At 39.7% G+C, this 15,896-nt stretch overlaps 1 protein-coding gene and 1 long non-coding RNA gene across 6 annotated transcripts in view; one reads left to right on the top strand and one right to left on the bottom strand.

Annotated features, from left to right (window-relative positions):
- Nucleotides 1-15,896, top strand: part of LOC122561187 (G protein-coupled receptor kinase 5-like) — a 231,184-nt gene that overhangs the window by 133,161 nt on the left and 82,127 nt on the right. For all 5 annotated transcript variants that reach the window (XM_043712718.1, XM_043712717.1, XM_043712719.1 and 2 more), the window contains one exon: nucleotides 1,004-1,081. In XM_043712718.1, the coding sequence (XP_043568653.1) occupies nucleotides 1,004-1,081 (78 nt within the window). The remainder of the gene's footprint in view (nucleotides 1-1,003; nucleotides 1,082-15,896) is intronic.
- LOC122561189 lies at nucleotides 10,573-14,816 on the bottom strand. The gene is made up of 3 exons (XR_006314942.1): nucleotides 14,652-14,816; nucleotides 11,939-11,981; nucleotides 10,573-10,942 (listed from the first exon to the last, which is right to left on the bottom strand). It is a non-coding gene; the product is annotated as an uncharacterized LOC122561189 (long non-coding RNA).

The raw sequence follows: 15,896 nt of genomic DNA, 5'->3' as shown, positions 1-15,896 counted from the left end.
TTTAAACATTCATAATTTTGAATGAGATGTTCTTGATTTGTACATTTTTGTTGGTAGTTATCTACAAAGCCATAGCAAATTTCCAATTGAGTAAAGCACATTTTAAAAAGGACTGTAAAAGTTATTACTGAAAATAAGCAACAGATGCTGAGAGTATACTCTTACCTTTTGGCAGTATTTCACTTGACACAGTACAGTGGGAATGGCATGTGCTGTCAATTGTCTTTTGTAATAATAAGATTTTATGAAAAATGTGTTAATGTATTAAGTCAGTTGGATCAACTTTCAGTTACATGGGCAAATTACTTTAAAACACATTGCAAAATGTGATGATGGATTTCGTATGAATTATCTGTGCTGTCACTTTGATATCAGTAGAACTTATGGATGCATGCACTTTTCATAAAATATGTATTCAAGTTGTGAAACTTCAATCACCAGCATATTTCAATTGGATAAAGCATGTAGCAATCATTGCAGAGTGAAGCATAGTTAGCAACCAAGCCTTTTACTGTGAATGTTGTAATTTTTCTTTTCTCCTGATTGCGTATTCAGTCCAGTCATGATTGATTTTTGTTTGCTGTATGCTGTTTCAGTTAAGTAACTTGCTGCATGAATCAGTTTTTGCATTTATTAATAAATTGCATTCTGTTTTAATTTTGTCTATTTCTCTACTAAATAGAGGTTCAGTTGTGCAATCTTTTCTCATAACCAGGAACCAAAGTGCTGAAATCATCCTTAATGATCTTCTGAACCAAACACTATTCATGTTGCATCATGTTTCATCTCAAATTGCATCTCAGTTATGAAGATTGGTATAAGTTCTGTGCCAAATGAAATGTCACATGTATGTACTAGCATTTTTAAAATTCTACTTTGAAGGTCTCAATAATCGAAAGTCTACAGTTGGAAGTGAATCTTCAGAATGGGCCATTTTGTGTTTTTGGACTTTCTGTCTGCAATAGCTTTCAATGATTTATAATCTCCTATCATTTCTTTCCAGGCAGAGTATGAAGTTATGCCAGATGAAAAACGTGAGGAAAAAGGACAAGAAATGATCAGTAAATACCTCACCCCAGAGGTAAGGATTCAGCATTAAGATTAATATCTACTCACCATCCATTCTGTGTTGAGACAATAATTTAATTTTGCAAATGATTCAGAGCTGAACTCGCAGTTAAAAGCTGGTGGGACTAAATCCTACTCCTTGTATACGTAATTATTCTGAGGCCAGGGTTAGTCTAAACCTATGAACATAGCAGCAACACTAAACATAAATCTAATCTTAGACGAGCTTTCGTTGGATTCACATGATGATGGGTGAATATTAAAGCAACCTGAAGGTGAAAGACCGTTCAGACTTTTCTAGCGCTGTAGGAAAAACTCTATTTTGACTTCCTGTGTTCCTGAAAATATCTTTGTATCAGGAACAAATTATTTGAATTCAACATACCTGTATAGAAACAACAAATTGTCCAATGGACAATCCTAGGTTTATAATAAAATCCCTTCCAAAAATGATAAATTCTAATACACACAGGTAGGAGGTAGAATTTGGATAGCAAAGATTAGAAAAACTATATGTTAGTCTCATGAATTGTATTTCAGGCCTGCTTATCCCTTTATGGCCACTTTTCCTATGCCAATTTTTAGTTGTGTTCCGAGTATTTTTTGTGTACTGGGGTTATCTCTATTGATTTGAAGAAGCTTTCAAGGTATCAGCAAGTAAAAATTATTCTGCTGGATTAGGTGACGAACCCGTTATGTTTCTGTCTAGGTACTCCCATACAATCTATCATTGCAGATGCTTTTTAATGGTTTTGAAATCTCATACATGATAAAACTTTGAATAACTAATTACATTTTATCAATAACATCATTGGTAAAGGAATATTATGCCCAATTGTTAGCCTCTGTAGAAAAATATGAAAATGGATATATGAAAACACAGTATTTGGACCATTATGTCCCATCTTCTCAGAAAATGATTAATCTACTATTCTTCAGAAAAGCATTCCAAAAGAGTTTCTACAATGTGGGCAAATACAACTGATACACTGCAGCTAGAGTATTTCAGCCATTCTTCCTTGTTGAAGATTATTTATATTTCTTGGCATTCTCCATTGTCAGTTTGGGAAACATTAATAATAAATAATATGCTGGGAATATTACTCATATCTTTGAGGATTATGCTTAATAAGTAATTGAGCAAAAGCAGGAATAAACAAGTGACGTCTTTTGGTCACTAAATCCCAAATAATTCCCTACTAGGCCATTATCTCCTATGATTCTACCATATGAAAATAAACGCTTCCTGCTTTTTTAAAATTTCTGGTGGAAGACAATACATTTTCAAAGGAAAAAGTATTACCTAATTCAGAAATTAAATGGGCATTTGTCATGCAGCCACTCAGTAAGGGTAGATAAGGGAGCTCTCATGTCTGCCTTACTACCGTGTAAAGTGAATATGCAGCATTGGAGAAAACAGACTGGAGTGGTATCAGATGGGAAGAATAATTGAGGAGGGTAATCTGCTGGGCTCGGGCCTTGGGCAGGTAGAAAGATCAAGAGGGAGAAGAGCATGGACCAGGAATGACTGAATAGGAATTAGTGAGAGGGGAGGTTTATGTATGAGGCAGTAGTTAACATTAACATGGAAATGACACATGACACAAGCTATGGAAGAGTTTGGTTTGTGACAGTTTCAGAGTTTGGTGAGAGGGTTATCAATACTAAATAGGAAAGCAGAATAAAATGGACCACAGAATAATAATGATCATTAGTGATGAACAGGGAGAAGAAAGTTCAGTTTAGCAATAAGAAGGGGAGAAGAGGTGGATGCAGGACTTAACAGAGGATTAAATGATTAGCCAGAAGCCGTTGGAGGATGGGCCAAGGGATTAGAGAGGTTGAGAGATCTCTGGCTAGAAGCAGGGTACCAATGGAGAAGCAGAATACACAGGATCCCAAATAAGAGGCCAGTGAAAGAACAGCCCTGGAGATTAAATGAAATTTGCATAAGTGAGGATCATTTTTGTTTTAAAATACAGAACTTTCCTATTTATAGCAATCTCCACAGCAGTATAGAAATGAAAGTTCTCTATGGCTTAATTTTTCTGCCAAAACTGTATTTCATTATAATTATTGTTGAAATCAGGGCAAACTTTATCATTCTTGATTAGTTTTCTTATGACCACTTGTTGATTTGTTTGCTGTTGTTTAAAATGTGAGCAGCCACACTATTAGAAATATTCCATAGTAGTTCAAATTTCCAGATTTAGTTTTCCTTTGAATCTATGAATAATTGATTTTCTCTCTTCTTGCAATTACGACCTAGGTTTGGTATTCACTGATATAGAGAGGGACCCAGCATTTACTTGCAGTCTAAAAGCTATACCTATCTAAATCCCCAATATTTATTCTTTAAGGTGTGTAGGCTATCATCAGTTTTATTAGTTTAGATATCTGACGCCATGTGTGTAGCATATGGCTCTGAAAGGATTAATTCTGATGGAATGCCCTAAATACTAACCACTGTGTAACTTCATGAGGACTAGTTGGGCGAATCAGTGCAGATTTTGAGGGAGTCAGACCGAAGACCAGTTATCGAGTCATAGAGTTGTATAGCACGGCAACAGACCCTTCGGTCCAACTCGCCCATGCCATTCAGAAATCCTAAATTAATCTAGTCCTATTTACCAGCATTTGGCCCATATTCCTCCAAACCCTTCCTTTTCATATACCCATCCAGATGCCTATTACATTTTGTTGTTGTACTAGTGGCACGGTGGCACTAGTGTACTAGTGGCATGGTGGCACAGTGGTGTGGGTGGCACGGTGGCACAGTGGTTAGCACTGCTGCCTCACAGCGCCAGAGACCCGGGTTCAATTCCCGCCTCAGGCGACTGACTGTGTGGAGTTTGCACGTTCTCCCCGTGTCTGCGTGGGTTTCCTCCGGGTGCTCCGGTTTCCTCCCACAGTCCAAAAATGTGCAGGGGTCAGGTGAATTGGCCATGCTAAATTGCCCGTAGTGTTAGGTAAGGGGTAAATGTATGGGTGGGTTGCGCTTCGGCGGGGCGGTGTGGACTTGTTGGACCGAAGGGCCTGTTTCCACACTGTAAGTAATCTAATCTAATCTAGCCTCCACCACTTCTTCTGGCAGTTTGTTCCATACACGCACCGCCCTCCGTGTGAAAAGGTTGCCCCCTTAGTTCCTTTTGCCCTTTAGTTTTGGACTCCTCATCTCCCCCCCCAACCCAGGGAAAGGACCTTGGCTATTTACCCTATTTATGCCCATTATGATTTTATAAACCTCTACAAAGTCACCCCTTAGCCTCCAACTCTCCAGGGAAAATAGCCCCAACTATTCAGCCTCTCCCTATAGCTCAAACCCTCCAACCGTGGCAACATCCTTGTAAAGTCTTCCTACAGCAGGAAGACCAGAATTACATGCAGTATTCCAAAAGTGGCCTAACCAATGTCCAGGACAGCTGCAACATGACCTCCCAACTCATATACTCAATGCACTGACCAATAAAGGCAAGCATATCATACGCTGCCTTCATTATCCTGTCTATGTGCGACTCTATTTTCAAGGCAGTTGTTCCTAATGCCAAGGTTTGTGTGGTCCTGCCACATTGCTCCCCACAGCTCATGCTATCAGGCTCCCTATAAGAGTCTTGAACTGAATTATAAAGAACACAAAATGTCAAATGGAATTTTCAACATTTAGATTTTAATTCTCTGTCCTGGTTTGCTACCCAGTATTTGAAAATGCCAGATATTTTGTGTATTCTTTAAAAGTTCCCAAATAGACATGCATCTTCCCAGGATGCAGTATGTTATTGAACAGATACTCTGTGGTGTTTGTTTAATTATCTGTTCACTTTAGCAGCATTAAAATTCCATTTGACATTAATGTGAATTACTTTGTACTTTAAGAACAACATGTTGTCCAAGAATCAGAGTAAGCAGACTATTTTTGCCCCCAAGAAAAATTAAGGACTACTCTTTTCCCAACGCTAAAACTCAAGTGTTATTGCCAGGGATGAAATACAGTCTCCAAAAACCTCTTTCAAAGGTCCTGGCAAGTGTTTGATCTTTGCGAAACCTTTTTTGGGGGTTTGCGAAGATTATCTTCTTCAAAGACTGGCTGATTTTCACCATGACATCACTTTCCAACTCCTCTAGCACCCATGTGATATCACCACTTGAGGACCATGTGGCTGTTACTGGGATGGGGAGGGGTGGTGGTGGTGGTTAGTGACAGTTTCTGGAGCTGCTAATCCTCAGCCACAAGAACAAGAAGTCAGAGTGGCTCACCGGGCACTACCTCTAGCTTGGGGCAGATGAGGAAGCCAAGCCAGGATGGAGGTGAGTAACCAGAGCTGGGTCAGGCCTCGTCCTTGGCTCCCCTCCCTCCCGACTGAAAACCAGACCCAACCTTAATGGGAGCTCACCTGTTCCATCTAGCAAACTGCATGATAGCTCCCCTAGGCTCACTCTGACTTTGTCTCCTTTGCTCTGCAGGACTGATCCTGACATAGCTCCTCCATTCACAGGCTCTCTCTTTCTTGCCCTGGCAGCTCTTCCAACAATTCTGTCACTAGGGGAGCAGCAAGAGCAGAAGAAAGAGGGAGATAGGAGAATGGGAGAAGACATGAGTACCTCATTTGAACATCCTGTTCATTGAATTTTCCTTGGCATTTTGATGGCTTTTCGGGGCAGACTCACCTGCCAACCTGTGTATCTTGAGGCCTGTTGTGAATTCCTCAAACTTTCATTGTTCAATTAAAGCAAGTGAGAGGATCTGCCTTCTCTCATTTTCTACAACATCCCAAATTAATGGCGTTCTGTCTTGTAACTCAATGGTTATTTTTTACATTGAGTCTGAGCAAATCAGTGATGAGATTTCTCTTACCTGCAAAATGCAACATCTTTAAGTCAAACCCCACATTTTATTTAAAATGCGCAGTAAATGTTGGATGTGGCAAATGTGTTAGTGTAGCGAAACACAATTGCAACATTCTCTTCTTCAGTTCAGGAACAGTTGCTAAGAAGAGCTACTATAACTTTAGCAGCCCTCTTTCTGCTGCTTCTAATTGAAAATTCTCCTTTGTTCTGCATATGTGTAAACAAACTCTCAAAATGGATCATTTATTCTTACAAGTGCATTTTCATGTAGGTTACTTGAATTGTTTGATATTTGCATTACAGAAAATTTGGAAACTGCATACAAGTCATATCAATTTTTTGAATATCTAATGAGTCTTGCTATTCTCATCACCCTAGCCCTTGCAAAACCAGCTTTCATTCGCTGAACAACTAGTTCTCCAGGGGCTTCCAGTGAAAGTGCAGAAGGTTGAAAGGGGAACAGACTTAATTTCAGAACACAGTTGTCACTGACATTAAACATATCAGTGCTAGTGAGATATATTTAAAATTATTAATATAATAATGAGTGAATTTCTGACTAGATTAGATTAGATTCCCTACAGTGTGGAAACAGGCCCTTCAGCCCAACCAGTCCACACCGACACTTCGAAGAGTAGCCCACTCAGACCCATTTCCCTCTGACTACTGCACCTAACACTATGGGCAATTTAGCACAGCCAATTCACCTGACCTGCACATCTTTGGACTGTGGGAAGAAATCGGAGCATCCGGAGGAAACCCACGCAGACACTGGGAGAATGTGCAAACTCCACACAGTCGCCCGAGGCCGGAAACGAACCTGGGACCCTGGTGCTGTGACTCAACCGTGCTAACCCTTGAGCACTGTGCCGCCCTTAAAAGTGCTACAAAAATTAAGCTGCAACTTTAAAACTGACAATTGATATTTGGATATATTTTTCCAAACTGACATGACCTAGCTGAACACAGTAGTTGGTTCTGATACATGATATGATGGTGATACATCCTCTAGAATCAGATTTGCAAATAACAAATTGAGGAATAAAACAGTTTTCTGCTGATTTGGAAACAGCTAAATGCCTTGTGGCTGAATGCCTTTTAACTAAATGCCTTCTAGCTAAATACCTTTCGGTTTTGGTTTTTTTTTTCCAAATTAAAGAACAGTCACATTTATGCTGCGATACAAAGAGACTAGTTTCTCTACAGTATCGAAACAGGCCTTTCAGCCCAACAAGTCCACACTGACCCTCCGCACATTAACCCACCCAGATCCATTCCCCATATTTACCCTTGACTTAAGCACCTAACACTATGGGCAATTTAGCATGGCCAATTCACCTGACCCACACATCTTTGGATTGTGGGAGGAAACAGGAGTACCCGGAGGAAACCCACGCAGACATGGGGAGAATGTGCAAACTCCACACAGACAGTCACCCTGGTTCCGGGCACTGTGAGGCAGCAGTGCTAACCACTCAGGTATCCTGTTTTTCATCCTTTTCTTGACTGCAGTGCATCAACAAAAATCAGATTAGAGATTCTGCTACATGAGTACAAGATTCGTTTCACTTTTCCTATTACCATTTAGCTTTTATGCATTTTTTTGAGTAGAACAAGTGAGGTAATATATAACAAATTGACCTGGCTAATGTTACTATAATCACGTAAGTTATTGTTTTTTTTAAAACATGTAAACATTTACCAGGCTTGACTCTGTCTTTCATATTGGGTAGATACGTTTTGATCAGTTAACCGATATCCACTTTGTCTTTAAGACATTCCTGTGTGAATGATTAGTACTAGGTTTGCCTAATTTATAGTATTTGCCAAATTTTTAGCATTCACCTAGTTTTCAAAACATTTGGTTGCATGTGAGAGTCATGATGAAGTTACTATATAAATGCAAGGTGCAAGGGGTCTTGTGGCATAGTGATAGTGTCCCTGTCTCTGAGCCAGGAGGCCTGGGTTCAAGTCCCACCTACTCCAGAAGTGTGCAATAACATTTGTGAACAAGATGATTAGAAAATATCCTAGATGCAAGGTGTATGATTTGCATTTGCCCGTAACAGGCTTGGCATGTAAATATTCAACTGGTTACATTGATGTTTTACTGGTGGTGGTTAATAGTTAAAAACAATAAAAGTCACGGTGATGTGGTAGGAAAAGAAAACATTCAGTTGTGTGTGATAACACTTCCAGATAGGTTAAAAGAAAAGGAAGATGTTTACTTTCTTGGATGTATTTATCAGATTCTCTGTCCCACAAATTTTCATGTAAAAGTGAGCTTTCTCATTTAAGAAGGCTTCGGTTTTGGTAGATTGAAAATTAACCCGATAGTGATCATGGATCTCTCTCTCTTTACAGAACTCTAGCTGTGTTACTGTAAATTGCCTGTAGTAGTATCCTTGATTTACTACTAATTTCCAATTCCATGTACTTATTGCTGCAACTTATTCCTGCATCATAGTATTAACAATCTGTGATGTGATAATAATGTGTGATAACTGATAATCTGCCGTTATCACACTATGATACTCACATTTGTGTTATGGGAGCTAATATGAGACACAGGTCAGGTAGTATTGAATAACTCAGTAAACTTTTTTTTTAGTTCCTGGTATTTAGAATAGAATCCCTGTCGTGTGAAAACAGGCCCTTCGGCCCAACAAGGAACTAAATACCATTCGGTCATAGTTCTTTTCCAAATAAAATATTCAGCAGGAATATAAAGAACATTTATGCACTGATACAAAGAAATTAGATTTGATTCCCTACAGTATGGAAACAGGCTCTTCGGCCCAACAAGTCCACACCGACCCCCTGCAGAGTAACCCACCCAGATCCATTCCCCATATTTACCCCTGACTAATGCACCTAACACTATGGGCAATTTAGCATAGCCAGTTCACCTGACCTGCACATCTTTGGATTGTGGGAGGAAACCAGAGCACCCGGAGAAAATATGCAGACACTGGGAGAATGTGCAAACTCCACACAGACAGTCGCCCGAGGCAGGAATCAAACTCAGGTCCCTGGTGCTGTAAGGCAGTAGTGCTAACCACTCAGCCATGTACTTATTGTGTATGTGGCTGGGTGGGTTACTCTGCAGAGGGTCAATGTGGACTTGTTGGGCCGAAGGACCTGTTTCCATACTATAGGGAATTGAATCTAATCTTTGTATCGGTGCATAAATGTGACTGTTTTTATATACCTGCCGAATATTTTATTGGAAAAGAAAGAGCTAAAACCCTCTGAAGGGTAACCCACCCAGAACCATTCCCCCTACCTTATATTTACCCCTAATTAATGCACCTCACCTACACATGCCTGAACATAAAGGCATGGCCAATTCACAAACCTGCACATCTTTGGATTGTTGTAGGAAACTGGATCACCCGGAGGATACCCACGCAGACACGGGGAGAATGTGCAAACTCCAAACTCCACACAAGGAGTCACCCGAGGCTGGAATCGAACCCGGGTCCCTGATGCTGTGACACTGTTAACCACTGAACCACTGTGCCGCCCCATAGATACATTATAATCACAGGCACTTGCATGTCTGGACTCCAACTGAATAATTCAGATGTACTGAAGTATGTTTCCCTCTGTGTCGTGCTGAGAAACATTTATGTCGGTAGCTCACATGCCGTAGTACAGTGGTGACATCATGAGCATGTCCCTTAGAGCTATGTAGTACATCTGCTGCAAGACATAACACAACATCCCCCTTTTTCCAAAGAAAATAAATCTCAAATGATAAACATCATTGAACATCGGCACGTGTTATCAATTCAACAAGTACAGACATATTAAAACAGAGTTAACAAGGTTAGTAATTCAAGCTTAATATAATGTTTCGGGGATTTGACAACTTGTCCTGATCTGAAAGGCAGAAGGTTTAGAGAGGATTTGAGGACAAATCTTTTCACTCCAAGAACACACTGCCTGAGAGAGGAGTTGAAGCGGGAAACCTCATGACCTTTGAAAAAGCACTTGAGGTGTCGTAACATTCAAGGCTGTGGGCCTAGTGGATGAAAGTGGGATTAGTGCTGGCATTAGTATATTTTTGATGGTACAGACTCGATGAGCTGAAGGGCCTGTTTTGTATAATTCTATGGGTTGTACACCCATCTAGAGAGAGAGATATATTATTCTCAGTTCTCTTTAGCTAACATTTTGGTTGTCTTGCTGCTGTTTGCTGTCACTCAGCATTTTTATTGTCACTGTTCTTCCTCACTTTGTGGAACATATGTTGGTCTGAGCTGGCATCTGTTCCTTCACAAACTCGTTATGGAGTTGTTGGTGTGGCACTGTGGTGGGCAAAGTCAGAAGTCTCACGACATCAGGCATTGGTCCAACAGGTTTATTTGAAAGCACAAGCTTTCAGAGTACTGCTTCATCACTTCAGCTGACAAAGGAGCACCACTCTGAAAGCTTGTGCTTTCAAATAAATCTGTTGGACAATTGCCTGGTGTCGTGTGACTTCTGACTTTGTTCACAATCTAGTACCATGATCAGTAATGACTTCTTTAAACCGTAACTGGTTATATCTCTTAAAAACCTCTGATGGAATCCAGATATTTGTGACTGAATTTCTCACACATGCCCTCTGTCTGATGTGAAGTTATGGTTACATCTCTCCAGCTCGCTGGTCATCTGTCTATCATTCTCACCATAGTGGGTGTGGTTTGAATCTCAGCTGGTTGTAGTATTCAGCTCTGCAGACTGGTACTCCTGCCACTGCTGGACCATCCGTATTTACCTGGCAGATTTCCAATTTAGACTGCAGTCCAAGCTGAACTTTCATATTAGTATTGCAGTGTGATTGTGCCACTGCATGGAATTGACAATTCATTATACACTGAGGCGGTCTTTTATTGGCTGTACTATGATGTGCTACTTGTTGAGGTACATCCCTTTAAGGATGCATGTTGGTAATATGTTGGCATGTGATTCTGCTTTCAGTGTCGACCTGTCTTTCGGTACATATAGTGTTGATGGTTATAGCCATTTTATAACAATTGACCTGGTGAGAGAAGTTGACAAAATGAAAGACTTGGTCAGTTTCCAAAGGTTGCCTTTCAGTTGTTGGCTGTTCATGCAATTGTTACATAAGGATAACTTTCCTTGCTGTCAGTGTTGTGGGGTTGTACCACCTCGTTGATCACCTGGGTCTTATAATGGAGTCCAGCTTGCCTTTTACCAGAAGACCATAAGAAAAAGGAACATGGATAAGCTATTTGTCCCCTTGAGTCTGCTCCCCATCTAACAGGACCATGCTGATCCGACATTCCTCATATCCACTTTCTTGCCCTTGCCTCATAACCCTTGATACCAGTAATTGAACTTCTTAGCACTAAATATACATAAGGAGAATGCTCCCACAGCTCTCTATGGCAAGGAGTTCCGAAGATACTGAGAGAATTCCTCTTCATTTCAGTCTTAAACCCCTTTATTTTGAGATTATGTCCTCTGTTCCTAAACTCCCCATCAGGGGAAACGTCCTCTCAGCATTTAAACCAGATTTTCTGCATGTGTGCCCAATTTCCTTTAGTGCCCCAAAATGCCAGACAATTCTGGGTGAGTGTGACAAATGCAACTATGACAGATCCTGCAGATTTAGTGCACTTTGCTGACTGTAGCAGTAGTCATGTCTGAACGCACAGCATATAGTTGATATTGGTCTGCCACTATGGCTTCATACTGGTGTCCATCTTCCAACAAATTTCTTGTCCAGAATACCTTTCAGGAAGGTTTTGATTAGGTGAGAGATGATTTCCAACTCCATCAACCACAATAAATTCATGAGTATAGATCTCCACCTTAAATAGCCAGGAGGCAGACTTGCCTTCTTTCTACTTAAGGTTCCAAATCTTTCAAGCTAGAAATCATCAAACTTTTCACAAAAGGAATCAAAGTGTCACCCTGCTTCCTGACATAAATGTTAAGATACAGTCAGAAGGCTTCCATGGATTAAAGTAAAATTGATAACCAAAAGGCTGCTTACAGGCTTAAAACTTACATTAGCCATCAAAAGATGTTGTCACTTTAGCTTTGCAGGTCTCCTGTTCAAAACAAAATGACATTTTCAGCAATAAAGAGTGATTTTCTAATCTGGAGCAGTTTACCTGTGTGCAAAAGTCAGTTGATTCGGCCATGATATTTCCTTCCCTTTAGTGCCAACGCTTGTGTCGTGTCATCACTCTTCATTTAGTGCAAACTCCCCCCTAGTGGCTAATACTTGTTACCACAGGCCTTTCCCTTACCCATCCTCATCAAAGATCTACAAAGCTGAAAGATAAAGTAAAATAGAAGCAAAAGCAGGAAAAATAAGAGGACCGAACAGCAAACCAAAGAATGAAATGAACAAGCCTTGCACTGTACTTGAATACAACAAAAGACCACAGATTTGCAACAAAGAGTGGAAGGCAACAATTTGACTAGGGATTAAGCAGTGAGTGAAATCCTTACTGAACTGTAGCTATCTGAGCAAAATATATATCGCCTTACTTCACAGAATTAGACAAAAATGAACCCAAGAGTTGATGCCTTGAAATGTTACTTGCTATCAGCAAGGAGAGGCTGTGCAGAATGAATACATCTGCTTTTTCTGAGAATATGAAAAAAGAACCAGAGATGACGGGGTGATTACTTGAAGGCCAGCTCAAAGTATGAATCAACCTCTGGGTTAATAGGTTCCTGCACATGTCACACAAATGGAAGTCCCAAGAGTCTCCTGAATACTTTGTCGCCAGATGCTGAGGCAAGGGGAATGAGGGCATTTTGCCTGAAAATTTGTAATTGGGCAGACTGCGAAATTAATAATGTGGGAAAATGATCTGCTAGTTTCTATGTGGGCAAAACTGAGACTTCAAACGCCTCAAAAATAAAGATGATTATATTTGCAGGCCCTCTTGTAGCAGTGTTTATAACTATGCTAGTGTTGATTTAGACTGCTAATACTGTTCATACTGTTTTCATCTGTGTGAAGAACAGAGTATGGCCCCTTAATCTAATTTTTGGTTGGATTTAAATTTGCTCTTCAGTGTCCCTGAAGTCTGTACAACAGAAGTGGAAATTCTACCCCCTACCACTTGTCCTGTTCCTGTCCTCTTTACTGCTGTTAGTTGAAAATCCCTCTGATTGAATGAGGATGTGACATGACCCCTACCATGCCAATTGCCTGACTGTAAAATTTGAGGACATTCTTCAGTTGATTGGGGGTTAATTTATTTAAATGAACTGTAGACTTTTAGTTGGAATGTTACTCCCCACATGATTTATGTGACATCCAAATGTATCTCTGTGAACTTTAGAAGGATGGCATATTGTACGTAAGGAATGAGAACAGGGTAGCATCCCCTCGCACAGAATATTTGCACATTTAGGGTAATAATTATTTTAGCAGAGCTATAAACTCAAGAATTGCTTGCTTATGTTTGGGAAGGCACATAAAATAGGGAATATACTATTACATGATGCAGTAAAGTGCTTCTGTCACATTGTTTGCCAGCTAGTAAATTGACAGTAAGATTATTTAACTCCAATATGAGGTAGAGCTCCTCAGAGGAATGCTCCAGTCAAAACACTTTGAAATGCAGTTGCAGTAAAATAATCCAGTCCCTTTTTACTCTGCCTGTGCAATTTTTTAGAGATTCTGATTTATATTGTCCATTTAGATGTGGCGTGACAGGAAGTTTATAGCATTTACACTTGCTCAATTTAGAAGAACTTTACATGTAGAATTTTTTCAAATCTCTGATCTTGGCTCTATTACTATAATTAGTTTTTAATCTGCACATATGGAATTGATTGTTTTAATCAGTCACGATGCAAATCAAAACGCGTCACTGTTGTCCTGAATCTAGAACACAATTGTTGACTTTATTTTCTGTCGAACGTTCCCATGTCAGAATTATTTGGGTTGGGGATTAGCTGTTCTGCTACATGTAAGTAAGTTGTTTGACCAGTTGACTACAGGTCAAATAAAATCAATGAACATGGGATAGGGATTGTCAACAACTAGAGCATCATTAAAACAAATTTAGCAAAGTAAGTGAGCAGACACATAGTGCAATGAAATGAATTCAACTTGCATCTCGCTCAGCTATGCACTATGTGGCATTGCTGTTTTAATAGCATATACTCAAGTCTATAAAAATGCAAGACTTGCAGGGAAAAGTTAAAATGGAAAATGCAATGTTCTGACTCGTTATCAGGCCCCTTTCTTAATAGCTCCATCATAGAGAACAGCTGGATTGTGTTGAGCATCAAATATTTCCTTCCGATTTTGGAATGTGTAAAATCATAACTATTAAGGCCACTTAAAGCAATGATTTCACTTGGTCTCATAAGTGAGTTTTTTTTTCAATAAATAGTGTTTTCAAGCTTTTTCACTTTAAAATTCCATTGAAATTCCATGATGGCTTCACAAGATTTTGTGCACTAAAGGAAACATGGTGTATGTGATTTGTAAATTTTGACTCCAATCAGAATGTTGGCATGCTGCTAATTAAGTGAGCAAAAGCTATCACTAGTTCTCATGCCAAATTGCATAATTAGGTGCAGCCAGAGGAAACTAAAGAAGTAAATTAAAGACTAAACTAAACTTGTTGGTTAATTTAAAACTTGTGCTTCTGTTCCTGTGGCCAATCCTAAAGCCTTCCTATAGTCTGCAGTAACTGCTCTCTATTTGAATGTCTACAATCAAACAGAAGTATTCTACAAAGACTTACCATTGTAGCTGTGTCCAAGCTTTTTCTTTAGTGGATTAGTTGAAGTGCAACTGTTGAGGCTTGATCTTAGAACTGGCTTCTTGAACCATGATCTTGCAAGATGTTCGCATGTAAGTACACAACAACTGCGTGCAGGAGTGTAGGCCATTTGGCTTCTTGAGTCTGCCCAATCATTTAATAGGTCATGGTTGACTTGATTGGGTCCTCAACTCCACTTTTCTCCACACACACACACACGAAAGCAATTTACTTGTTGAAGATCTCAAACCTGTCTAATAAAACCTTGTGTATATTCATGAACCAGTCTGCATTACTCATGTCAGAATTTCCAAAGATTAATTACCATCTGGGAGAAGAAATTTTTCCTCATCTCCATCTTGTTCTTCTTTTCAAATATGCTCCCCTTGTTCTTTATTCCCATGTGAAGGGAAATATATCTCAACATTTACCTGTCGGCCCTCTTCATATTCTTATATGTTTAAATAAAATCACCTGCATTCCTCTAAATTCCAGAGAGTATAAATCTGACCTGCTCAGCCTTTCTTCTTAAGATAACCCCTCAATTCGTAAAATCAGCCTGTGAATCCTGCTGCCACCAATGCAAGTATATCCTTCCTTAAGTAAGGAGATGAAAACTGTTCACATTACTCAAGGTGCAACCTCACTGATGCCTGATACAAAAGCCCCCTTGCAATAAAGGCAACATTCAATTTGCCTTGGTTGTTTTACCTGCCTGTTAACGTTTTGCAATCAATACGTGAGGATTTCCTGGTCCCTCTGTACCGTGGCATTTTTTTTTCTGAAAATATTTTATTGCTTTTCTATTGTTTCAGCCAAAATGGACAACCACATTGCACTCCATCTGCCAGATTTTTACCCATTCACTTCAGCTATCTATGTTTTCACTGATTTATTGTGACCTCCTCAGAACTTACATCCTACCTATCCTTGTGTTGTCTGCCCAGCAGCTGTAGCTTCAGAATGTTGTGAGGTATAAGTCTAGACAAAGTGAACCATCTTTATCCAGTCCACTGGTGTTTTCACTGTGCAGAATAACCATTTGTTTTCTTTGCAACTGGGAAAATAGATTTTCCAAGTAGTCTATCATTTGTATAAACTAGTTTTGATGGATGAGAAGCCACATTTCTTGGGGAATTCTAACTTTTCTACCTTTTTTTCCAACCATTTTCACTGCCTTGTCTTCATTGTGGCTCAGATTTGGTGTGAGGCAACTGAGTAGCATTT

Source organism: Chiloscyllium plagiosum, chromosome 22, assembly GCF_004010195.1.
Source record: "Chiloscyllium plagiosum isolate BGI_BamShark_2017 chromosome 22, ASM401019v2, whole genome shotgun sequence".
NCBI lineage: Eukaryota > Metazoa > Chordata > Chondrichthyes > Orectolobiformes > Hemiscylliidae > Chiloscyllium > Chiloscyllium plagiosum.
Note: the sequence above shows the minus strand (reverse complement) of the source record. Positions and strands in the feature narration are given on the sequence as shown.